At 52.2% G+C, this 24,186-nt stretch overlaps 13 protein-coding genes across 13 annotated transcripts; 6 read left to right on the plus strand and 7 right to left on the minus strand.

Moving 5' to 3' along the window:
- Positions 1 to 117: 117 nt before the first annotated feature.
- On the minus strand, positions 118 to 1,454 carry ASPSYDRAFT_1177499 (uncharacterized protein; the record flags this gene model as incomplete). Its single annotated transcript, XM_040840318.1, has 1 exon — positions 118 to 1,454. One exon carries the CDS (start codon positions 1,452 to 1,454, stop codon positions 426 to 428), a length of 1,029 nt encoding a protein of 342 aa, XP_040702900.1. The 3' UTR covers positions 118 to 425.
- Positions 1,455 to 2,399: 945 nt separating this feature from the next.
- ASPSYDRAFT_31713 (uncharacterized protein) lies at positions 2,400 to 2,997 on the plus strand (the record flags this gene model as incomplete). Its single annotated transcript, XM_040844899.1, has 2 exons — positions 2,400 to 2,526; positions 2,618 to 2,997. 2 exons carry the CDS (start codon positions 2,400 to 2,402, stop codon positions 2,995 to 2,997), a joined length of 507 nt encoding a protein of 168 aa, XP_040702901.1.
- A 1,423-nt stretch (positions 2,998 to 4,420) lies between these two features.
- On the minus strand, positions 4,421 to 6,231 carry ASPSYDRAFT_58277 (uncharacterized protein; the record flags this gene model as incomplete). The annotated part of the gene is made up of 3 exons (XM_040849503.1): positions 4,421 to 5,609; positions 5,662 to 6,038; positions 6,115 to 6,231. The coding sequence occupies 3 exons, from the start codon at positions 6,229 to 6,231 to the stop codon at positions 4,421 to 4,423; spliced, it is 1,683 nt and encodes a 560-aa protein (XP_040702902.1).
- A 247-nt stretch (positions 6,232 to 6,478) lies between these two features.
- ASPSYDRAFT_151932 (uncharacterized protein) lies at positions 6,479 to 7,875 on the plus strand (the record flags this gene model as incomplete). The annotated part of the gene is made up of 5 exons (XM_040842149.1): positions 6,479 to 6,646; positions 6,696 to 6,734; positions 6,793 to 6,873; positions 6,913 to 6,997; positions 7,031 to 7,875. 5 exons carry the CDS (start codon positions 6,479 to 6,481, stop codon positions 7,873 to 7,875), a joined length of 1,218 nt encoding a protein of 405 aa, XP_040702903.1.
- A 518-nt stretch (positions 7,876 to 8,393) lies between these two features.
- ASPSYDRAFT_58265 (uncharacterized protein) lies at positions 8,394 to 9,799 on the plus strand (the record flags this gene model as incomplete). Its single annotated transcript, XM_040849500.1, has 2 exons — positions 8,394 to 8,884; positions 8,947 to 9,799. 2 exons carry the CDS (start codon positions 8,394 to 8,396, stop codon positions 9,797 to 9,799), a joined length of 1,344 nt encoding a protein of 447 aa, XP_040702904.1.
- A 261-nt stretch (positions 9,800 to 10,060) lies between these two features.
- ASPSYDRAFT_203072 (putative C6 transcription factor) lies at positions 10,061 to 12,616 on the plus strand (the record flags this gene model as incomplete). The annotated part of the gene is made up of 9 exons (XM_040843826.1): positions 10,061 to 10,110; positions 10,192 to 10,311; positions 10,358 to 10,470; positions 10,511 to 10,645; positions 10,698 to 11,248; positions 11,300 to 11,570; positions 11,621 to 11,796; positions 11,867 to 12,050; positions 12,123 to 12,616. The coding sequence occupies exons 1-9, from the start codon at positions 10,070 to 10,072 to the stop codon at positions 12,614 to 12,616; spliced, it is 2,085 nt and encodes a 694-aa protein (XP_040702905.1). The 5' UTR covers positions 10,061 to 10,069.
- A 131-nt stretch (positions 12,617 to 12,747) lies between these two features.
- On the minus strand, positions 12,748 to 14,735 carry ASPSYDRAFT_58279 (uncharacterized protein; the record flags this gene model as incomplete). Its single annotated transcript, XM_040849504.1, has 7 exons — positions 12,748 to 12,987; positions 13,031 to 13,272; positions 13,338 to 13,812; positions 13,866 to 14,077; positions 14,135 to 14,224; positions 14,277 to 14,520; positions 14,571 to 14,735. The coding sequence occupies 7 exons, from the start codon at positions 14,733 to 14,735 to the stop codon at positions 12,748 to 12,750; spliced, it is 1,668 nt and encodes a 555-aa protein (XP_040702906.1).
- A 356-nt stretch (positions 14,736 to 15,091) lies between these two features.
- Positions 15,092 to 16,243, minus strand: ASPSYDRAFT_89818 (HpcH/HpaI aldolase family protein; the record flags this gene model as incomplete). The annotated part of the gene is made up of 3 exons (XM_040852227.1): positions 15,092 to 15,579; positions 15,635 to 15,887; positions 16,121 to 16,243. The coding sequence occupies 3 exons, from the start codon at positions 16,241 to 16,243 to the stop codon at positions 15,092 to 15,094; spliced, it is 864 nt and encodes a 287-aa protein (XP_040702907.1).
- Positions 16,244 to 16,335: 92 nt separating this feature from the next.
- Positions 16,336 to 17,499, plus strand: ASPSYDRAFT_58280 (sideroflexin family transporter; the record flags this gene model as incomplete). The annotated part of the gene is made up of 4 exons (XM_040849505.1): positions 16,336 to 16,439; positions 16,495 to 16,628; positions 16,688 to 16,782; positions 16,843 to 17,499. The coding sequence occupies 4 exons, from the start codon at positions 16,336 to 16,338 to the stop codon at positions 17,497 to 17,499; spliced, it is 990 nt and encodes a 329-aa protein (XP_040702908.1).
- Positions 17,500 to 17,598: 99 nt separating this feature from the next.
- Positions 17,599 to 18,541, minus strand: ASPSYDRAFT_31720 (pyrroline-5-carboxylate reductase family protein; the record flags this gene model as incomplete). The annotated part of the gene is made up of 2 exons (XM_040844900.1): positions 17,599 to 18,437; positions 18,496 to 18,541. 2 exons carry the CDS (start codon positions 18,539 to 18,541, stop codon positions 17,599 to 17,601), a joined length of 885 nt encoding a protein of 294 aa, XP_040702909.1.
- Positions 18,542 to 19,055: 514 nt separating this feature from the next.
- On the minus strand, positions 19,056 to 19,885 carry ASPSYDRAFT_68838 (uncharacterized protein; the record flags this gene model as incomplete). Its single annotated transcript, XM_040850451.1, has 2 exons — positions 19,056 to 19,610; positions 19,676 to 19,885. The coding sequence occupies 2 exons, from the start codon at positions 19,883 to 19,885 to the stop codon at positions 19,056 to 19,058; spliced, it is 765 nt and encodes a 254-aa protein (XP_040702910.1).
- Positions 19,886 to 20,866: 981 nt separating this feature from the next.
- ASPSYDRAFT_152394 (fungal specific transcription factor domain-containing protein) lies at positions 20,867 to 22,501 on the plus strand (the record flags this gene model as incomplete). Its single annotated transcript, XM_040842185.1, has 1 exon — positions 20,867 to 22,501. The coding sequence occupies one exon, from the start codon at positions 20,867 to 20,869 to the stop codon at positions 22,499 to 22,501; it is 1,635 nt and encodes a 544-aa protein (XP_040702911.1).
- A 38-nt stretch (positions 22,502 to 22,539) lies between these two features.
- Positions 22,540 to 24,109, minus strand: ASPSYDRAFT_1177524 (uncharacterized protein). Its single transcript, XM_040840319.1, has one exon. It carries the CDS (start codon positions 24,070 to 24,072, stop codon positions 22,570 to 22,572), a length of 1,503 nt encoding a protein of 500 aa, XP_040702912.1. The 5' UTR covers positions 24,073 to 24,109; the 3' UTR covers positions 22,540 to 22,569.
- Between the last annotated feature and the right edge of the window lie 77 nt (positions 24,110 to 24,186).

The raw sequence follows: 24,186 nt of genomic DNA on the forward strand, positions 1-24,186 counted from the left end.
AATCGACCCTCCTTCACGAGAAAGCTTGGTCCGCCGACTCTATAGCTTAATCACCCTGTCTTTAATGTTATAAATTGCAAAAAAAAGATCACCATAGACAACAAACATTGCAATATTCTCTGGAACTAAAAGAAATTCCATTTTTCCCATATACTAACGACGAGATACAAATTATTACCGCAATATGTACACTCCGCGCGGACTGTATGCGCCCAGCACATCACCGTGACACCAAACCAACCAAGCAAACCAAACTTTTAGATAAAGAGAAGAAGAAGCAATCTGATTATTGATCTCGTTCAAATCCTCAATGCAATTTGCAACGGGATTATCATAAAAAAGAAGATCCGCAAGAGCTACCAGTTAGCTCTCCATTAGTGCGGATAGACAGATGCCTAGGCGAGATACCCAGGGAGACAGCAGCCCTAATAGCCAAAGTTGAACCCGCCCCGATGCGGCCGCGCAGAAATCTCAGAGCCTGAAGCTGGACTGATATAAGGAGCCTGCTGCCAGTCATCCGGTCCGGCATTGGATGTAGTCGCAGACGCAGACGCAGATGCAGATGTAGCAGGCTGTCCAGTCTGCGCTCGTTGCCAATCCGACCACAGAATTGGTCTAGGAGTAGCACGCATACCTTCCGACTGGTTAGAGCTCATAGTAGCCAGAGAATTTGGATCGGGCCTAGCCGAGGGAATCGGACTGGATTCATTGTCTGGGATGTTCCCCTGCTGTATCTGCGATCCGGGCCAGACTTGTTGCTGCTGCTGCTGCTGGCGCAGGGCCCGCCTGTTATTTCGTTCCAGGTAAAAGCGCCACCTCTCTCGCCGCGTTCCTATCTCCTTGATCCTGTACGCCTCAAATTGCGCGCTCTCCTCCCGCCTCATGGCGGCTTCAGAATCTTCTCTAGTCAGTGGCCTCTGTACCTGAGAGAGCGTAATCGGCGGAGTAGGCCCCAGCACCAGACTCGGAATAGCTCGGCATTTACCAGCGGGTGCACAACTGCAGGCTGACTGTCCCCCCAGCTGAGCAGCCTGCGAGGTTGATGAAGCAGGCTCAGCGAATGCCACACCTCTATAACGCCCAGGTATGCCATATGACAGACCCTGTCCAGCAGACTGAGACTGAGACACAGATGGCTGTGTCACGGTAATGCTAGGAACTGGGGCTGGTCGGCCAAGTGCCTCGTGTTCCGCGGCTTGGACAGTTCCCAGAGGGAATATCCCTGGCAGCGTGGGGAATAATTCCACAGACATATCTTCATAACTGATTTCAAAGGAGGGGATCCCAAGTGTTTGGTGTTCTTCAAGCTCAGCATGCGGCTGAGGTGAAGGGGGTGGAGGGCGGTTTCCAGGAGGAATGGGATCGACGTCGGGGTCTGGGGAAAGAGGACCCTGAGTCTGGAATCGAATATCCATGAGAGCGCTAGAAAGCCCATCGAAGGAACAGTCTTGCATTTTGAAGATATATTGAAGCGTAGGACTGAAGAATTGCTGGTTTAACAAAGGTGGTGTGAATGGGAGGTAGGTAGAGGTAGGTAGGTAGGTAGAAGGAGGGATTCGAATTTCGAAAATTTAACAAGAGCTCTGTGCAAACCTTAATGACATTTAGCACTGGTAAAGAGGAAACAAAGACATCATTGGGTGCACAATAGGGTTTAAACGAGCAGTTTTACGGCCGTGTTGAGGAAATCAACATACTCTTAATGTTGCTCTATACAAGCCCTGGACTTGACGTAGCAAACTTTATATAAATGCCTCACCTAAGGGACATCAGCTGTTTATGCTGACAACTGTCCAGACCAGCTTTCGCGACAGACGGTAGCTATTCCGGACGTTGTGTCATTCCCTAGATAGGCCTCTTGAGAGCAGCGTCCGATCATATGGCACCAGTGTCATGGTACAACAGGTTGTTGTCTGTGGCCTAGGCTGTAGCTGGCCCACGGATCGGACTCCGGAGCTCTGTATCCCATTCTGACCAGCTTTGAGTTCGCACTTCGCTTGAGTATTCCAAGGAGGTATTCTGTTTTGGAAGTTAGGAAAGACATGACTTCATCAACGATGTCCTTTTCTAAGTATTGCTAATAGACTCTCCGGTAATGATCTTGGTTGGTCCTTGGTCCTTCGCTCCTTCTACAACAGACATATCAGGTCGCTTTGGGTATTTCATCTTTCAGAAATCGTGAATCGACATCCACTTACTGATTTGTTACCTGTTCCAAGGCAGGGTCTGACTGCTGATCCGTGAAGGCTGCTCTTAGACAACGTCCACCTACTTATTTATGACCTGAGTTTTATCCATTGACGCTCACGTCCGTTAGAACGGATACGCTACCCGCAAAATTCCCCGTTCCCCCTATCAGACCGTCTATCACAGTCCTTAAGACAGCCTATTCAACCAAAATGGGTAACTCATCCAGCCAGCTGGAAGCTAGGGCTTCTCATGAGCACGACGTGCTCCTTACCGACTATGATATCCCCCCGCCTCTCTACCAGAATGCGTCTGCTGGCCGCGTCCTGGACGAAAAAGGTAAGCTACATGATCAACATATAATAAATACCAACATCTTCAATAGCAGTCATATTTCTACCAAAAAGCCCACCTCCTATGGTACTTACAGCACCGCCAGCAGCAGCAGATTCGCCAGAAACCCCAGAGCCATCCAACCCCCTTAACCCATCCATAGTCCAAACCATCAGAAACCATATAATAAACACCGCTAAGTCTTGCGGTACGGCACTCAAAGAGCTAAGCGAGAACAAGTTCGTCCGCCCCTTCGTCGTCACCGGTATCATCGTGACTCGCCTCCTCATTTTGATGACATATGTCGTTGGGTATCCAATCTACGTTATCTCGTACTGGCCGTTGTATCTTCTGTTGGTTTTCGCTCAGCGGATCTATCCGGAGGGCTTCGAAGACGAACACGGCGCGGCGGCTAGGTTTGTCTCATGGGCTCAGGGCGTTCCTTGTCCTTGTCAAATATGTGATGGAGAGCGGTAATGCATGCTATGACTGTAATTGGAGCAGGCTCTTAGCGGCTTCACGGTGGAATGTTATCGATATGATATTCACACCTGGGAGTATCGCCCTTGCGAAAAGCTACATCCCAGGCTTAGGTATTTACTACATAGGACTTCTATAGAGAAGCCGGGTTAGGGTTAATTTCATATTACCTTAGCGTCGACAAGATAGTCCTTGTAGTTGAGTAAAGCAGAGTGGATATTCATAGACAGGTCATTATGGAATAAATGTAAAAAAATAAAGAATGTGATCTCAGCAACTTGTGAATAGTGAGCATTCCAAAATGTGTCAAGCCGATGATTCACCAACACGCAAGTCCTGTATTTATATTGTACTATTTAAGCTCTTTCATCATGCCATTTTCTTTTGGACAAACGCTCAACGAGTCCATCCAATCTAACGAATGAGCATATCAGCTTGAAGCATTGACAGAAGAATCATGTCTTTGGCTGCTGATATGTCAACAGACCCCCCACCTCCCTACCAGGAAGAAGACGTGGCCATACAGAGGGTCTACGATGAAGAAGGCAAGTCCTACACCGTTCTTGGATATAAGATACTAGACTGCTAACATTTCAGCAGCAACTCTGCCAGCCCCAAAGTACTCATCACCACCAGGACCCACTGCTTCACCAACAGCTGCACCAGCTACAACTTCATCGGAGCAACCTGTACCTCAACATCCAGAATCCAAGCGCCCCCTGCACCAACGATTCATCTCTTCCTGTCTGGGGACCAACGGGAATAAACCCACCAACTCCTTTACCGTTATCAGGATTTTCCTCTGCCGCATCGTCTTCGGAATCTCCGCCGTGATTGCGTTCGTCGTAGGATTCCCCCTATATTTCGTGTTTTGGGTCCTCCTGTGGATTCTGCTCCAGCTCGCCGACGTGTTTTTCTCGACAGCATGTGGTGGTTTGGACCGTGCGCATATTCGGGTTTGGAATTGGCATTATCACCTGCCGAATCCTTTTGGAATTTTTTTTAAAGTCTTTGATGCGGTGTTTTGCTGTGGTTGTTTGTGTGGTGAGAGTATCTGCTAGGTAGGCACCGAAGACATAGATTATGATTACTTTTACATTCACGATGCTTGTGGAACTGGGGTCTTTTGTCTTGCCAGCGGCCTGTACTGGAGGGTCTTGAGGAGGGCAAGTCACTTCGTCGGCTTAAAGACTGGTTGTGAAGTGAAGGTGATTTGAATATTTGGATATACACTAAGACGGGAGTGCTCTACGTTTCCTAGGAGTCAGCTGGCGTGTGAAGGTTTTGTAGACCTAGCTTGGGTGATAGATAGAGTCTATACTGTTGGCTAGCTGGTAGTCAACTGTTTACCATACGTATCCTAACCATGTTATTGCATTTATTCCTCCAAGTATTCGTAGGATAATGTGTAGACTAAGAACTACACCTCATTACTGGGATACAGCACCTCGCTCAACGTCCTCGAACTATCAGTAATAGTCCGCACACTGACAAACCGGCTGATAACATTGACAGACCCTACTTTGTCATTCGTCCCACTGGCCCGCGAGCCCCCAAACGGCTGCTGCCCGATCATAGAACCCGTACACTTGACATTGATATACAGATTCCCTGCCGCATTGCGCAGTCCTCGCTCAGCATACTCAATCGCCCCCTGGTCGCGGCCAAAGACACTGCCCGTGAGTCCATACTCCGAGGTCTCGTCCACGGTCTTAACAATCTGCTCCCACTCTGCGTCAGGGTAGACATAGACCCCAGCAATAGGACCGAATAGCTCGCGCTGCATGAGTTCATGGTGCGGATCAGATACCTGGTAGAGGGTCGGATGCACAAAGTACCCATTCTTCTTCGACGCCTCACCCCCCACAAGCAGAGTCAAGTTTGGATCCGATTCTGCCCGGGAGAGCACACCAGCCAGTTTATCGAAACTAACCTCGTGAATTACCGAGTTCACAAAGTTCTCGTACTGCTCGGGACTGCCCACCTTGAGCTCCCTTGTCCTGGAGACGATCTTCTCGCGGAACGCCGGCCACATCGACTGTGGGACATAGACGCGCGAGGCCGCAGAGCATTTCTGCCCCTGGTATTCAAACACGCCTCGGATCGTATGGTTCACGGCGTTATCGACGTCCGCGCTGTGGTGGATAAGATGGAAGTTCTTCCCCCCTGTCTCGCCTACAACGCGCGGGATCTGGCGGTACAGGTTCTGCGCTGTTCCCTGGCCGATTTGGCCGAGAAGGCTCTTGAATACATCCGTTGAACCCGTGAAGCTCAGGCCTGCGAATTCACGATGCGAGAGGCAGGTCTGTGTGACTTCCACTGCGTCCCCCGGGACCCACTGTACGACATCGGGTGGAACCCCGGCTTCAAGGAAGATGTTGTAGAGCAGCCAGCTGGCGTGCAGGGAGTGGTTGGAGGGTTTCCAGAGGACGACATTGCCCATGAGGGCGGGCCCGAAGGCGAGGTTTGTGCCAAGGGCTGTGAAGTTGAAGGGGGATATAGCGTAGACGAAGCCCTCGAGTGGACGGTATTCCTGTCTGTTCCAGGTGCCGGGGGCGTTTATGGCTGGTTGCTGTGCGTGTAGGTCGAAGGCGCACCTTACGTAGTATCTAGCGATATCAGATATTGCAGCCATGACGAGGGCAAAGAGTAGCTAATTACCGGATCAAATCGCAAACCTCCTGTCCGGCATCAATCTCCCCCTGCCAGATATTCTTGCCCTGGCCGAGCATGGTGGCAGCGACGAGGTCGGATCTGTACTTGGTCGAGACTAGATCTGCTGCGCGGAGAAAGATGGTGGCCCGATCTTTTAATGGCATCTCCTCCCATGATGACTTTGCCTTCAGGGCAGAGTCGATGGCCGCGTCGACATCCCGAGGAGTGGCCGGTTGCCAGTTAGCAACGACCTCCTTGTGGGATGACGGGTTATGCTGCTGTTTGATATCCTGGGTGCCTCCCCGTTGTTTGTTTATAGGGAGAGGGATTTGCACAGGGAAAGACTTCTTCATACTGGCAATTGCGGCAGTCAGTTCGGTGCGCTAGGGCGAGCCTTTTGCATAGACTTTCTAGTACACATTAGTTGGGATGTATATTTTGCAATGACAGGAACTGTACAGCAGGCTCATTGGTGAATGGCGGTTTGGTGTATACAGACAGCAGTGCCCGCTGAGGAGGCCGTGGACGGAGACCCTGTAGCATAGGCCGAGATGATTTGGCTGTAATGAGACGCATTTTGGGATAGTGCCTATGGTAGAGGAATAATAGGAATAACTTTGACTGAGCGTGGGCCTTTATTGAATAGCACTCCGGGTATGACCACCGAGCTTGATATTGCTACCTCGGGGATGGGAAAGACCACCGAGCCAGGAAATACTAGTCCTACTCCTCTTAGCCGCTTTTCCAGCAGGAAATCTGTGCGTGTTAGCAATATTCCAGAACCATGAAGCATCACGGACGACTACTATCTCGCGCGGCAACAATGGCTCCAAACGTGCCATTCGCATCCGTACCCAGGGCGCCTGTTGACCCCATGTTTATTCTGAAAGCCCGAGCAGACAACGACACACATCCGGATAAGGTCGATCTGGGCGTTGGTGTATACCGCCAGGAGGACGGAGGGTATTATGAGTTTCCAGCAATTCAAAAGGTGGCACTCGCTGCGTAACCTGTGCTCAGGCAAGCTAACAGCTCACTAGGCGAAAGCGATTCTTGCAAGAAGAAATATAGGCCACGACGTCAGTATCCCGATACAGTGGTTTCTTGCCCTGGATAGAGGCTTATAATGTGTGACAGTACAATCCAACAACGGGCATCCCATCATTCGTCCGTCTGGCTCGAGAGTTCATGTTCGGGGACTCAGTAGATTCCTCCCAGGTAAGACTTCTGCGCATATATAAACAGCCAACCTAACAGAAACAGATAGCATCAATCCAGACAGTCGCAGGAACAGGCGCGAACCGCATCGCAGCCGCATTCCTCAGTGCCCACTACCGTAGCAGTGACAACAACAACAACAACAACAAAGCAACAGCCTACATTGGAACCCCAGCCTGGGGAAACTACTTTCCCCTCTTCGCGCACGCTGGGCTGCCCACAGAGACATACAGATACTATAACAGCGCCACCCATGAGCTCGATATGGACAGCACCCTCCAAGCCGCAGAGCAAGCACCGCGCGGATCCATCTTCGTTCTGCAAGCATGCTGCCACAACCCAACAGGTGCAGACATGACAGCAGACAAATGGAGATCCTTAGGCGATATCCTCCAAAGAAGGAACCACCTCGCCTTCTTCGACGTTGCGTACCACGGCCTAGGAGCGCCAGAGGATGCAGCGCGGGATATCTGGCCAGTGCGACATTTCGCGGCGCGCGGAGTGGATATGATTGTTTGTCAATCCTTCTCGAAGAATATGGGCCTATACTCGGAGCGGGTTGGTGTTCTGCATGTTGTCTGTCGCGAGGCGGAGATCGCAGAGCGTGTGCAGGATGTTCTGCGGTCTTTGGTCCGCTGGGAGGTCTCGTCTGCCCCGGGCTATGGGGCGCGACTGGCGGAGATCATTCTGAAGGACGAGGAGTTGCGGATGGAGTGGTTGGGTGAACTTGCTGGTGCGGCGGGGCGTTTGGCTACGAATCGGGAGAGACTACATGCTGAGTTGACGAGGGTTTTGGGGACCCCGGGGGATTGGGAGCATTTGGTACAAGACAAAGGCTTGTTTTCGTTGTTGGGGATTGGGGAGGGGCAGGTCGAGAGGTTGATTGATGAGTTTCATATTTATTTGCCTCCGAATGGGCGGATTAATGTTGCTGGATTGAATGATGGGAACGTGGGTGTAGTTGCTAGGGCTATTGACCAGGTTGTACGTGGTGCTCGCTAGTGTCAATGATAGAACAACCGATGTTATCTTTATCGTCTTTTATCGTCCCGGGGAAGACGGTAACTGTGGTTATGATCGTAATACTAGATACAATTCCCACATATCCAGGTTAGATCGTTCAATGTACAAGCGGCCATCATTGCACCCCTCACAAATGACCAGTATAGTGCAGTGTAGGAGTCCGAGGACTGGCACGGGAAATACCCCCGAGCACTGTATCCCTCGGGGGTATACAACACACGCTCTCTTGGCAGATGAGGGGTGCATCTACGACACGTCATTGAATCATGCTCATATGTGCCAAAGACAGAACTAACGGATCGAATGTTTAGTGTGGTAGGGCTGCCTCGGGGTGACTACCCGAGGGGTTATCAGCAAAGATATAACGCCAATTTCATAGCAAGGCGGGGATGAACAGACGATAGCAGGCACTTCCTTTGCATAGATCCATCATGCAGCCTCTTTACCTAGCCAGGAGAGCCACCTTGCTCCCACAACGCCGACACTTGATGCCCTACATGCGGCGCAGGTCGACCGCAAGACTGGATGCACCACCGGTGACAAAGGAGCCAACTTCCCAAATTCCACCCCTTGGCCGTATGCCAATGAGCGTCCTTCTTCGGTCGTTGGCATTCACAACAATCATGTCAACATCCCTCCTCAAACCAGCAATGGGCTTCATGAAACTGATGGCGTCCCACGACGCTCGGCTATTCAGTCCGGAAAAGAATCCGCTCGTTCGGCTAGCCCTCCGATCGTCCTTTTACAAGCAGTTTGCGGCAGGTGAGAACGAGGAGGAAGTAGGTAGGACTATTCGACAGATTAAAGGGCAGGGCTTTACGGGGGTTATTCTGGGGTATGCGCGCGAGATTGTGGTTGCGAGGCGAGGACGAGTGCCAGAGTCAGTGGAAAGTCCGACGGAGGCTGAACTAGGGGACATTGAAGCGTGGAAGCAGGGGACGAGAAGGACATTGAAGATGGTTGGGCCTGGAGACTTCCTGGCCATTAAGTGTGTCTACTATCCTTATATAGAGCCCTATGGTTCTGCCTGCTAACCGCCTATGGAACAAGATATACAGGAGCAGGCCGGATTGCAGTTGACGCATGCCTCCAAGGCTTACCTCTACCACCTCAGCCGATAAAAGAGGCCATGGATGAAATCTGCGAGGAAGCGCGCGCGCAGGGATCCCGGATCTGGATCGATGCCGAACAGACTGTGGTGCAACAAACGATGGATCTATGGGTTATTGACCTCATGAGACGTCATAATCGGGAGTCCACGCCTCTTGTATACAACACGGTCCAGAGCTACCTCAAGTCAGCTCGAGATAACGTCACAAATCACCTGCGGCTTGCATCTACCGAGGGCTGGACCTTGGGGCTGAAGATAGTCCGGGGTGCATACATCGCCAACGAGCCGCGAGATGTCATCCACGAGACCAAAAAAGATACAGACGATAGCTACAACGGGATTGTGTCTTGTCTCCTGTCGAGAGAATTCCCCGACAAGAGCGCTGCCACATCGGACCCCTATCCGATCTTCCCAAATATGCACCTCTTCGTGGCGTCACATAATGCCGAGACAATCCAGAACGCGTACGCGCTGCACTCGGACAGAACGCGCAAGGGCCTGCCAACAATCCCTGTCGAGTATGGCCAAATACAGGGAATGGCTGATGATCTCAGCTGCGACCTTCTCAGCTGGCGCCAGGCAGACCTTCAATCCTCTGATGAGCGGGTGCGATTTGCTGCACCGAGGCCGTTTAAGTGCCTGTCATGGGGTACAACGACAGAGCTGGTTCAGAATCTGTATCGAAGGGCTGTTGAGAATACGGATGCTGTGCAGAGGTCGAGGAATATGGCGTCTGCCTTGCGTGCCGAGCTATGGCGGCGAACCGGAGGGCGACTCCTCGGGTCTACTTAGTCTATATGTGGGAGTAAAACGAGTGGACTACTTTAAATCAGTGTTGTTTAAATTAGCCGGTGACTATGTAGTAGACATGATGTGGTCCATTCCTCCGCAACCGAAGCCCTACCCCGGACTCAATAGACACGAGACAATGATATCAGGTCCCACATAGACCCCCAGGGACGCTGATTAGCCCCAACCCTGGGCTACCCCGCTTGTCCAGCTATTTAATAACCACCTTGCTGTGGAGCTGGAGAAGGAACCCAGGAATCACTCAGAGCGACCATGGTGGGAAGTCCACAGCCCCAGAAACGGGCCCCAGGAGCGTACGGCACCCTAACCCCTGATCAGATACAGTAAAAGTAAATCCACCCGCTGGACACCGCTACTGACAGAATATCGACCAGCTGCTATCATTGCCGTGCCCGGAAGGTCAAATGCTCGGGTACCCAGCCCTGCACGAGCTGCCAACGCCGAGAGGAGGAGTGCATCTTCGAAGGGGACCGGCGCATTTCGGTATCAAAAAGGTAGGCTCACCCGGTTAGGCACGAGTTGGATGTTCATTGTCAGCAGGGAATTCCTGGCCCTGAAGCGCAAGCTAGGGGAGCTGGAGCAGGGTGAAAATGGTGGCCGCACAGTGAAAGGACGACAAGGCCAAGTCCTACAGAACGTTCGTGAGTACAGGAGTTTCCCACTGCCTGCTGAGTTGCTGATGGACGATACCAGCACCCTCTCCACATACAACCCAAAGTGGGAATGAGGATGATATCGCCGACGTCCCGGATGCCCATCTCGATCGGAATCCTTTAGTATCACCATCGAGCTTCATATACCGTGTTGGCAAGAGACGGCGCACTTGGTGTAGGTATATCCACAATATCACCAATATTACAGACTATTGACCATCGCCCAGTCTTCCAGGGCCCAACATCCAGTTGGTCCTTCACACACCGCGTGCTAAACAGCATGGCCGAGCGATTCAGTCCTCATAGTCCAGTCGAGATCCCATTCCACACAGACGGCGACGCCTACCAGGTCTACTGGGGTAGTGTCAATCCCGACCAAGCACCGGATGTAAGTGACCTGCCATCACTCGACCACGCTCTATACCTCGTCAGTACGACTCGGTTTCACCTAGGCGAACTATTTCACTTCTTTGACCAAGAGGAGTTTGTAGCGAACCTGCATGAGCTCTACGACGATGTCCATGCTAAAGTCCATACGTCACGGCTGTGGTATATTCAATTTCTTATCGTGATGGCATTCGGTGAGGCGTTTCTCACCCCGTCGACGCGCGTTCGAGCAGCAAGCGAATCAGCTTGTTCGCAATACTTCACCAGGGCAATGGCTCTTCTGCCGGACCCGTCGAGGGTATGGGATGACCCAATTCTCGCTATCGAGGTTCTAGCGGCCGTGTCATTATATCTCTACTCGTTGGATATGCGGGACTCAAGCTGCTGCTATGTTAGCTCCCCTGGATTGGTTGAACAAGACAACTGCTAATGATGATGATAGATCGGACAAGCGATGCGTATAGCAGTAATCGAGGGCCTACACCGCACCCTCCCAGCAGAGATCGACCCCAAACTAGCCGACAGATGTACGCGGATCTGGTGGACGACATATATACTCGAGAACAAGCTCACCGCGTCCGTTGGTGCCCCCAGCGCCGTGCGCGAGGAGGACGTCACGGCCACGCTCTGGGATCCCCAGACGTGCCCGCGCGGTCTGACTGGACTCAGCTTGCACGTAAAAGTATCGCAGGCGATGAATCATGTTCTGCACAGTCAGTACCCTTTTCTTGGGTATTGCTACATTATAACTAACGCGACCTAGCTGTGTATAACCCTGGAGGGGAGCAGCCAGCCCTATACCTGCAGAAGGTGCAGTCCGCGCTGCGCGAGATGGCGGATCTATCGCGAGAATGGGAGCAGGTCTCCCAGAGCCGGTTCAAGACGTCGGTGGATGCAGTTTCTGGACTGAGCACACGACTGACGTTGTCATATCACTTGGTGAATGAATCTCCTGCTGAGGCTTCGTATGTGCAGTGCTAACCCTGCTAAATCAATTAATTCCTGTCAGTGCGTCATAATTGCTATCCGCCCTCTGATATTCTCGCTCTTACTGGAACGATTGGATAGTCATGCAACAGGCACTAACCAACGGCCACTATCACACGCGGTGCTCACCCTGGCCCGGAGCTGCGCCGACTCTGCTACAAAGTCACTCAAGATCCTGGGACAGCTGAGGGAGAAGAATCTACTAGGTGTGTTCTACCCCGTCAGACTGAACGGAGAGAGAGAGAGAGGAAAGAAGGTGACCGTGCTAATATAACAAGCAGAAACATTTCTCCCCTTCGATCTCGAATATACATTCGCATCGGCGTTCACGCTGCGTCTGGTCTCTATGATTGTGCCCACCGAAAGCCGCAGTACTTCTTGTCATGAAACGGCTACGAGTATCCTCGAGGATATGAAGCTAAAAGGGAACCGGATTGCGGAGTTTCGGCGTGCGGAGCTGGATATACTAGGATGGCTTATCCAGGAATCTGAGGGTCCGAGGGCTGGAACAGAAGCTGATATGTTGGGAATTGGACCTAGTAATTCCGTACTACATAGGGTTGAAGCTGGCGCGGCAGGTGTGGATGGGCTTGACGCGGGGATTGATATGAATGGTGCACTGGGGCTGGATTGGGGAGACCAGACAGAGGGCGTTGGTCTTCTCTCTGAACAGATACTGGCGGTGGTAAACCAGCTGGCTACAGAGGATGTGCTGGTTGAGGGCAATATTGCAAGTCTGGGAGAGGACCGCTGGCTTTGGGATGGGACTTGACTGGAGGTGGTCAAGATAGGATAGCGATAGATATATTATGCTGGAATTTGAAACGTTGCTCATGGTCATACATACACAAGCAGCGTTTTCTCATTATCAGGGAGATAGTATATCCCGACATCGGGCTGCCACTACCACAGTCGAATATACTCAACGAACCGGCGCCAGCGTGGTTGACGGTAGTAATCATCCAGAAATACAACCTCGTCTCTTGTCAAGCGACGCCTGCCCGTCAAGCAATCTGCCGTATCTGGCGACCTCCATGGCGTCCGCACGAGCATCTTATATCCCACCGTGCACAGAATAACCATGACTAGACCGATAGTGTAGGTAAAGAAGTTTTCTAAGCGGCCGCGTGGGGTGTCCTGTTCCTAGCATTAATTAGGAGAGCTCAAAATGGATGACGAGGCTTACATTTGAGTCTATTCCTGCGGTCAGCGAACATCCGATCAGGAATACCGATAGCAGCATCAAGGCTGTAGGGGCAAGGGGGTAGCTCTGGAGCTTCCACGCATAGGGCTCGGTAAAGAGGCCGTCCTTCTGCGCCTTGATGGCTGCGTGGAATCGAAGAGAAGTGACGCTGATGATGAGCCAGTTGCATGCAATCGCTGAACTGGTGATGTTCACAAGCCATGTTAGAACCTCGCTCCCTCCAGCTGGACAAGATGTATATGTTCAGTACTGGGCCTCTCCAATTAGTTCAGGAGGAAGGAGAACCAACCTGTCAAACTAACATAAGTCATAGTGAGCACTAAGACACCAGTCACCAGCTGAGCCATTCGTGGCCGTCCCATTTCATCGACCTGGGCGAGCCTCTCAGGTATCAGCCTCTGGTGGGACATCGCCCGCAGGACTCGCGATGCCAGGTAGAATGATTCAGACCCGTTGGCAACAATCCCAATCATCATCCCCGCGTTCATTATATCTGGGAGCACGCGGATCCCCACGTCGTCGAACGCTATCAGAAACGGCGATGCTTGGGATCTGCTCCCCCCCAGTAAACGGTCACTGTTGGATGGAACCAGGAGTGTGATGAACCCGGCTGCGGTCAGGTATAGGATGATGACTCGCCAAGGGACTAACTTGGCAGTGTGTGCCATCGAGTACCGGGGGTTAGCTGTCTCTCCGCCAATGACACCGAGGAATATCTGGTCTCCCACGGCCCAGGAGGCGAGGAGTGTGCATTTCGCGAAGCCCTAATCGTCAGTACAACTCACTCCACCAGTGAGGAGGCAGAGAGGGTGCATACTGTGAAGCTGCCTTTAAAGGCTTGCAGATCTGTCCAGAACTGACCATCATGCACATACCCATCAGGACCAGCACCACAGATAACTGCCAGGGATGCTAGCAAGAGGATAAGGAGAAGCAGTATTTTGACGATGCAGCAAACATATTGCATCCAGGCAAAGACTTGGTTAGGAAGAAAGAATGCCAGAATATATATTACCGTGAAGATAGTTACTATATCTCTGCGTCAGCCATTTCCGTCCGTGTAACTGGGAGGGAAGAGATACTGACACCAAGCTGCATTGTTGATACGCTCTTCAGCCCAGTAATTCACCAACACAGCAAAGAAGGACGCCTCAGACGCAGCAGATGCAGCCCAACCTACTTTCTATTAGCAAAGTGGTAAAAGTTCGCTACGGTATTTGCATCACACCAATCCATTCCGCGACCCCTGACCCAAATGCCAGAGCAGGGTCAACCCAGCGATCCGCAAAGTCCAGGTAGTTGCCCGATGTTGGGAAGGCAATCGTCATCTCAAACAAGGTCTGGATTACCGCCCATACACAGATCACGATTAAGCAGTAGGAGAGAAGCAGGGAACCTGGGCCGCCGGTGAAAAGACTCTTTCCTGTACCGATGAAGATCCCGCTGCCGATACTGGCTCCTAGACCCATGACCTGCCAATTAACGGTCTGAAGTTGGTTGGAGTTTGATTAGGGAAACATACATGAACCTGACGAGCAGAGAATGAGCGGACGTATTGGCCATGACCGTCTGCAACTGAATGTACTGTGCCTGGGCTGATACTGCCTCTTCTGGCAGTGATCTCGGCTCCAGGGTGGTCGTCCTTGGGGCCCATGGGTACATCGGACTTGACAGTAGGGTCCGTCATAACGAGAGGTATCAAATAGGCTACTAGCACAGGCCGATACTGTTATCAAAGATAGCTGGGGTCCTATCAATTACGGTAGGTTCGTCCTCTCATTTATATAGCCCCAGACCCCCTCTCCGCGTTAATAGAGATCCACCCTCTGGACACCCCAGATACTTGCCTAGCTCATTTCTCCGCATTCATTAGAATGCCAATAATATCTCACCTTTATACTCGGCTTGGATGCCCGAGCTGGGTCGGTCTGATATTGCTGACAGGGGTAGCCGGGCAGGTTGCGAGACACAACAGGAAAGGAAGTCGATGTCAATCACGGTCATAGTAACCTCTTGATTATGTATATCATAGAAATGACTAGACTATTCGTGGATTCTCTTCATAGCGGCCATACACTCCTTCGCCCCTTTCGCAATGAACCCCGAGTCCTGCTGCCCAAGCACAAACCTCGCCCCCAGCTTATTCACAACCCAATCATGGACCTCTGCATTATCATACACCCCCGCAAACCCAAATATCTTGCCGGATGCATGCGCCGCACTAGCTACTCTTTCCACTGCCGAGCGGTAGACCTGACTGCCGAACTGGCCCGGCACTCCGAGCTCAATGGATAGGTCATTCGATCCGATTAACAAGACGTCAACGCCCTCGGTGGCTGCTATCTCATGTGCATTCTCAATGGAATCTGCAGTCTCCATCATGACGAATACTGTTGACCCAGATGTGTTACTTTCTCGGATAACAACTTCGTGCGGATGAGGAGCTGAACCAAACTGGGGGAGTTGTCCTGTCATTGAACGTGTGCCCGTAGGGGGATATTTGGACATCCAGACTGCATCTCGAGCATCCTCTGATTATTGTATATGTCAGTGGGCACTATTGGCTTCTGACGACTAGGTACACACCTTTATTCTTTACATGTGGAAATATCACCCCCATCGCACCCGCATCAAGGACCCTCTGCACGAAGCCATCACCACATTGGTATGGAATTCTGACAAACGGCGTAATTCCCGCGAGGATTCCCGTCGTGCATAGCTGCGCGGTATCCACGAGAGACAAGACTGAGTGCTCCAGGTCAATGAACAGCGCGTCGAACCCGGCTGCTTTGGCTAGTTGGACTGTCCATGGAGATGGAGCTAGACGGATCCCGAAGGCCTGAGACAGGCATTAGCTATGAAGTACAGATAGAAGGATAACTAATGTCGCCCGGTTCAATGGATACTCGCCGTGCAGAGTAGATCAGACTTCGCACGGGTCAACAAATTGTTGCTCGCGATTGATGTCATGATGTTCTCTTATGATCTCGGTGATACGTATAGGATTATTTGCCTGGACAACATGGCCCTGTAACTTAACTTCATATAACGCTGGCACTCGGATGTGACCACCGAGATGAGCTCGGGTGTTCGGATATACTTGTATGCTGTCCTACAACCATGTCCGAGCAGGTTGCGGCAATGCAGGCCGAGCTCCACGAGGATTGGTAATATTGCTTCTGGCTGGAGAGTCATAGTTTGCGATATTGTAGGCCTTGTCGTCAATTAGCCATTTCTAACAAAGACTCCAAGGTATCACGCATGAGTAGTAACATCTAACGGCCACCATGTCAGGTCTTCCAGCTAAACTGAAAGAGCTGCCTCAGTCACAATATGACTTGAATACGTACTGGGGTCGTGTCCAGCACGCAGCTGGTCTCTGTGACCCAAGGTATCTCCAAAGCTCAAGTTTCTGGTAGATATATGGCAGATGCTAATAGGACAAGAATGGCGTTCGCCTCCAAGGCCCGCTTGCAACAGGCCAAAGAGCTGGTATCCTCGTATAGACATGGCCATATCGCTACCGTCACCCCGGACGTCTGGACGGCCAAACGTTTGCTCGATTCTACCTTACACCCTGGTTAGTGGAGCCCTCCGTATACAGTCCTGGTCATCCAGACTAAGTGGCTGTGCCGAAAGACACCGGCGAGCCTGTTTTCCTACCCTTTCGCATGTCCTGCTTTGCACTGTCAAACCTCGTAGTGAATGCAGGCATGCTGACACCTGGCCTGACGGTGGGTTCAAATGCGGCTACAGGTATACAGTGTCTACTAATACTAATTGTCTACATATAGAGAAACGGAATCATCTTCTGGCAAATCATGAACCAATCCCTAAACGTCGCCATCAACAACGCAAACGCCAACAAATCCAGTCCCCTCCCATACTCTACAATCGCAAAATCGTATATTGCCGCAGTATCGGTATCCTGCTCTGTAGCTCTTGGTCTGAACAGCTTAATACAACGATTCAAAAGCCCCAGCGGGACGACGAAGAGAGTCCTATCCCGTCTGACCCCGTTCGCGGCCGTGACGAGTGCCAGTGCCCTTAACGTTCTCCTGATGCGCAGCGACGAGGTTCGTCAGGGTATTAACATTTACCCTCTTCGTTCACAGACATCACAGTCAGACGAGCCAATGCAACCGCTAGGCAAAAGCCAACGCGCGGCCTGGGTGGCGATCAGTGAGACTGCTATTAGCCGGGTTCTTAATGCAGCGCCTGTCATGATTATTCCGCCGTTAATTCTGTTGAGGATGGAGCGGCTTGCTTTGTTGAGAGCCTATCCCTCTCTCCTGGTCCCTGTCAATCTGGGCCTCATTTTTTCAACGTCTTTGGTGGTTCTGCCTCTGGCGATAGCGGCTTTTCCGCAGCGGCAGGTTATTGATGTTGCGAAATTAGAGCCGGAATTTTGGGATAGGGCTGGGATGGTGGAATTTAACCGGGGAATATAACTTCTTTTTGGCAGATTCGAACATCATATAGGCATTTGATATCAGTGAGTGCAATATTTAGTCTAAATACAACCTAGAATTGTATACAACGTCACACTTTTAGCGGCCGGTAGCATCCTCTCTTGCTCGAGAAATGGCTGCCCGGAGTACAAGGTCCTGGAAGGCCGCCAGTCGATCATCCTGCAGAGCCTGTATAGCCTGTCCTGTAATACTCCCTGGGGCTGACAATGACGCCTGTAATTGCTCCGGTCTTGTACCAGATAGAATCAACGCCAAAGAGCCTCTCATGCACTGCGCGCTAACTGCAAGAGCCTGTTCCATGGGGACTCCCTCACCACTCGTCCTCTGTGCGATAGCCTGGATTGACGTAGTTATAAGCGCATTGGAAAAGGCACACATTCCGGTGATTGTGTCAAAGTGCTCGTCTGACACGTAAAAGACTTTTCCGACTGCGCTGAATATCCACCTGGTAAGCTCCATGGCCTTATCCTGCGCTGGCCCGATACTCGCGATGAAGGTTGCGGACTCGTGCGCTGCTGTTCCAATGCTCGGCATGGCGCGGACTATCTGGACGTTTTCACTATTGCAGCTGGCATTGGTCTCTTCTTGTAGCAATCTGGATATCTCTGCCCGTGGGACCCGGGCAAGCATGCTTATGACGATTTTACCCTGCACCGCCTCTTTCATTCCAGAGGATGAGAGAATGGCCATTGTCTCCTCCGGTGGGAATGCAAGAAGTACTGCGTCTGATACTTGTACTGCTTCCACGTTCTCCCCGTGGACGAAATGTATGATTGTCCCGGTGGTATCGTGGAACTGGCGTTGGAGCTGCGCTTGGGATTCTGGACGACTAACGGCCACTGTGATCTTGGATACTTGACTGCCTGGCTTGGAGATTGATGGGAGGAGTGCCCCGAGAAGTGCCTTTCCGATATGGCCTGGATTGATGTGTAAGCTAGTCTTCAGTAAGACGAGAAGCTCATCCTGGAGGCTTACCGCAGCCGAGAAAGGCGAGGCGGACGGAGGGGTGTTCGGGAGGCATGTCTGGATGATGTCGAACTCAACGCTGTGTTGTAGCTATGGTGCAGTTGGTCGTTGTAGGTAATAAATGGAATGGCAAATGGTTGAGGTGCTCGCAGCTGAGCTCAAATGCTGCTACTGAGGGACATGATCTCATTCTTCTGTTCTATATAGCCTCGGTCCGGACACCAAGGCCGACTCTCGGAGGATAATCCGACTGGTTGAAGTAATTCACAGCGATAGTAGATCTGTCGTCAGTCATATCGTGGTCCCTGCTTCTCTCAGTGGGATCTTGCTGCTGTTCTCCCATCAGTCTGTCCAGGCGTCTTTACCCAGATTCCATGGTCTCATCGTCGTGGATATTATTACACTGTGTATTGTGAAGGTAAACAGTCTGGGCTATGTTGAATGCTGAGTTCGAGGTAAAAAAAAAGATCCTTATTGCACTACTTGTACTTGTGGTGTTGAACTTGCAAGGCTTATAGACTTGTCGATAACGCCAAATATTCTTCGATTTTCCTCTATTTATCTACATTCTATACACATCTGGCACCGTCTACCAGGATCTCAACACCGCTGATAATAGAGCTTGCCGGCTCAGCAAGGAAGAGTGCGACGTTAGCCACGTCAGACGGCTCAACCAGACGCCCAATGGGGATCGACTCGCACTTCGCACGGATGATCTCCTCAGGAACAGGACCATTCTCAATACCTGCAAACTTGTTCAGCAGCGGCGTATTGCCCGAAGTAGGACAGATGGTGTTGAAGCGGAGCTGGTCGCGCGCAAACTCGAGAGCCATCGACTTGGTCGCCGAGGAGACTCCGGCCTTGGTGGCGTTGTACCATGTCTGAGTAGCGCCTGGGCGGATGGCGTTCTCGCTGGAGATGACGACCGTTGAGCCGGGGCCGTTCTTCTTCATCTCGGGGACGAGGACCTTCGAAGCGAGGTAGATGCTGCGCACGTTGACGTTGAACAGGCGGTCGAACTCTTCGATTGTCACGTCGAGACCGGATTTGTTGGGATAGGACCAGCCGGCGTTGTGAACGACGATGGAGGGAGGTCGGCCGTATCTTTCGATGCAGATTTTGAGCTATAACGTAGTCAGAGCCAAGTATAAATAACATTCGGACAGCAATGTACGGGATGGGGGATTACCGCGTGCACCCATGTCTGCTCTTCCGCCACGTTCGCCTTGATCTGGTAGGCGAGATGCTCAGGGCAGCCGTCAACAGGACCGTCAACGGCCTGCAGATCCATGCCGATGATCAACGCACCTTCGCGTAGGAACGTCTCGAGGATACCCCGTCCAAAGCCCTGGCTGGACCCGGAGATGAGGGCGACCTGTCCTTCGAGGCGGCCGGGCATTATGCTGTAATGAAGGGGGATTTGACGTGACGAAGAATGATAGAGACCGTTGAGCTCAATACCCCGCTGTCTACACTCTATCGCTATCTACTTATACAGCCTATCTCGATTGCATGGCGGGTGTGGGTCTGCACTCTCCAAGCACCGGGCCGAGATAGGGCTTGTTCGGATGGCCATCCGACTTCAGCTTCTCTTCTTCCCCTCAACGACTCGGTCCTTTTCTCTCCCACTTCTCCTCCTCTTGGTCCTATCTCTCGGTCCGCTTGAAACCCCATCAGCTATGGCGCCGTCCACTGCAACTCCATCCGACCTCCACCGCGCGCCCGTGTGAGTAATGCATTGTCCTTGCCGCTACTCTCTCTGATCTGGTGTCCATCTAGCGCGTGCCTGCAGTGTCGAAAGGCCAAGGTACGATGTCTCGTGTCGCAGCGATTAGACCGCTGTAACCGGTGCATATCGAATGATACCCCCTGCGTCTTTACACAGCCCAAGAGGGCAAGGGTCAGACCTGCTCCATATGCTCGCCCCACGCCACCGCGCGAGACCAGCGCTGTCCCGAACTACGCCGGCTGTTCGGAGGTATTGCCCAGTACTACTAGTTTGGCAGAGATCAATGAGCCTATCCCAATATTACGCACCCCAACGGCGACAAGCCATCATACTCCGCCAGTTCACGGCGAACAGCAAGACCTGCAGAGTCCACAACCGCTCATCACCGATGCAATCCGCACTGCGATAATCACTGCGCTTGCTTCACTGAAGGGTAGACGAGGGTCCTCATTCAGCTTCATTACGGCGGAAGATGGCCCGTCCTTTAGTACAAGAGCTGGGCAGAGGCCGGTGGGCTCAGCGAACTCTTTCCAACAATCCCCGACGCCTGTATCACTGAAGCTTTCAACGCTGCTGCGTCCATTGACTAGTAACTCTGAACATGGAAGCAGTACGGATGGCTCTGGCTCGATACCTGCTGGCGCGGTGAAGATGCCTAGCTACTCCACGTCAATGTCCCTCGGCCAAACGATCACAGATCCGATTGAAGGGGGCATGATCAGTTTAGCTGCATCCAGAGAGCTGTATGAGTTTTTCATGTTCCAGATGAATGCCAAGTGGGAGTACATTCTCGATCCACGAGTAGACACCCATGACCAAATCCGACAACGGAGTCAACTCCTCTTCGCTACGATCCTCTTCGGTGCATCCAAGTTCGCAAACCACGTCAGTGGACACATCGTATCAATACCTGATCCCGTGCTGCAAACGCGATTGTGCAGCCTGGCTAGAAACCTTGTCGTCAGGGCTCTGGCAGAAGGCGATAGGTCGATCGAAACAATGCAGGCGCTGTACCTCCTCGTTTGCTGGAAAGATGGCGATGACGACGTCTCGTATCTTCACAGCGGCTACGCGCACCGAGTCCTGCACGATATGGACCTGGAGCAGAGCGACAGTGACGGCTGGCAGAGGGCTCGTAGGAGAAGAACCTGGCTGGCGCTATTCAGGCAGGACAGGCAGCAGAGTCTATTCTTTATGCGGCGGGAATCCCTTGCTCAGACAGACGAGAATCACGCCTTGATCAGTAACCCTGATACATGGCTGGATATGGAATGCGCGTTGCCATTGGATATGATCGCATGTTGTAGTGGGGACCTCCGGCGTATTCAGTCCAAACTGCGTGTTTTGGTAGCGAGGGCTTCGTCAGTGATGCTGCCATGTCTGCTGGACCTTATGCATGGGGAGCTCAGCGAGTGGAAGGCGAAGTGGACAACATATCTCCAGATCCAAGGAGATACTCGGACTGGCTCATCGAGCGCCAGTGCGTCCCTCGACCCTGAACTTCTCTTTCCAGACACAGGACACTTAAGAAATCTAATCCATCTATGGGATCACAGCGTCAGACTGAACGTTTCCTCCGCCGTCCTCCGGCAGTCCCTCATGGCAGCGGTCACATCCTCTCTAGAGACCCCCCGCCATTGCTCACCCGATACATTCCCCGACCTCGATCTACCCACCCTGCAACGAGTCCTATCCCCTGACCTTCCTGGTCTCAGTACCAGTGTCGAGGGCGCATTCGGCGTCCTCCGCCACCTACTCTGCATCCCACCGAACGATCTCCGGCGGGCCCCTGACGCCGTCCTGCTTCTCGCGCCTAATGCTGCATTATTCCTGTGTCTGCTACTGTGTCTTCCCGAGAATGGCATCCTTGGGATGACGTTCCAGCGGACGGCGGTTACCTTGATTCATGATATCGCAAGACATGTGGGGAATTGTGTACAGTCTCCCCAGGATACTGTAGTGCTGCATACTGCGTATCTGGGTTCACTGGTAGGGTTGCTGAACGGTTCCCAGCAGCAGCAACAGCAGCAGGGGATTGAAGCACAGTCAGCAATGGGTATACCACCACTGGACGTAAGTGGGAACGGATTATGTCTCGACTCTCAGTCTATTCATCCACCGCAGGTTCTGGCGGGTGGATATAGCATGGACAATACTAGTAGTGTTCTTGGGTCTCCGGGGGATAGTGGCAATAATCTCCATCTCCAAAGCGTGGCGAACCTGCTCGATGGGGACCTGTTTTGGGAGATGCCCCTTACCAGTGAGAGTGGAGGAATTGGTGATTGATTGTTGATATTTCACACAACAGTATATGAGTAGATGATGAATGATTTATGCATTTCTAGTCTATAAACCTAATAACTGTTGTCCGCGCACGAGAAGACCCCCGAGACCTCTCCACTGGCATATGACATTTGGATACTGATCACAGTCGCATATGTCCCTCCTACAATAATAAGGCCTCCAGCAAGAATCATAAAGCAGGCCACCGCTAGCGCCACAGCATCCTTCCACCCTCTCCTATACGCCCCGAACGCGCTCACCAGCCAGTCCCTTGCCGACATCGCAGAGATATCAGAAAATCCGACCCCAACCCCCTTTTCCGGCCGTTTTGCCAGAAAGAAAAGAATCATAAATCCCGGCACAACATTCGTGAAGATGGGGTTCACCAGCGCCCCAACAAGACTCAGGAAGCTATCGAAGAAAGGCACAACGCCGACAATCACGAACCCGAATACCGCTGTCACAGCCATAGATCCAGCCCATACAATCCAGTGCTTAGGTGTATTTGATTGCAAGTGCGGCGTGTCTCGAAGTAATCTCACGAAGCAGTACTTTGCGGCGATATGACTATACACGACCGCTGTGACAATCAACCCGGGGAGCGCAATTCCGTACGAGACCTTCTTGACCAAAGGCCCTGCAGACCCTAGGGCCGGACTGGCGAGGTACTGGCCTACTTTGCCGTACACGATCGAGGAGATGACGATAACTGTTGCGACGATAAAGCTCTGTCCTACGGCCAAAGACCGCGTGAACAGCTCCGGCCGCTTCATTTCCGCCGAGACAGAGAAAAACGTCCCCGATGCCCCAACGGCAAAGAGCTGGTTCGCTACAGCCGACATGGCCTCGGCAAAGGTTGTATCTGGAAATGCACGGATATTCTTATCAATGGGATCTGGTCCTGCTGGTGCAGCTGCTGGTCGACCCTGGGCGAGACACGCGATAGCCACAATCCAGATTGCAATGATAATACCGGCCACCCCGATCCAGCTAAGCCAGGATACCTTTTCCATGGAGCGGAATCCTGTTCCTAGAATGAAGGTCGCGGCGCAGGTCACGCCCACGAAGACCATCGTGCAGGCACCGTGGTCGGAGAGGGCGTTGAGTGCAACAGAGGTAGTGAGCATTCCGGCGCCGGAGACAAGAGCGAGATAGATGTAGTATGCCAGGCCAACGAATTCCTTTGCCCAGGCCCCGAAGAGAAGGTCCGCTGCGTCGCCGATGTTGTGCATGTGCGGATAGTACTGCCTAGCGTTGCCGCAGACGTACCCGGCGACTGTGGTCATAAGAGATATAATGATGAAGCAGAGCAGGCCGGGGAAGAAGCCGAGCGTATGGAAAGTCCCTGGGACACTGAGGACCCCGAGCCCGATTTGGAATTTGACGATCAGGATGGCGGCGCCCTGCCAGGAGACGCTGCGGAAGTTGACGTCGGCGTCTTCGCTGGTGAAGAGGTCATGTTGAGCAGGGAGAACGGGCTTTTTGAGGTCTTGGCAACGGCCGTTATCGATGTCTTGACCGTCGTGGTTTGTCGAGGGTTTGTTGATCTTGTCTGCCATGATTGAGCCGTGCATACTGGGGTGGGAGAATGAGAGAGAGAGAGAGCAAGAGAGATGGTAAATTGGCGCAGGGCTTGGCCGCACCCGGGCAACCAAGATTCTATATTGTCCAGCCCCGGGCCATAACTA

Source organism: Aspergillus sydowii (assembly GCF_001890705.1).
Source record: "Aspergillus sydowii CBS 593.65 unplaced genomic scaffold ASPSYscaffold_5, whole genome shotgun sequence".
Classification (NCBI taxonomy): Eukaryota; Fungi; Ascomycota; class Eurotiomycetes; order Eurotiales; family Aspergillaceae; genus Aspergillus; species Aspergillus sydowii.

Coding starts and splice junctions, on each gene's coding strand:
- ASPSYDRAFT_1177524 (XM_040840319.1), bottom strand. CDS start 24,072: ATGCACGGCTCAATCATGGCAGACAAGATCAACAAACCCTCGACAAAC.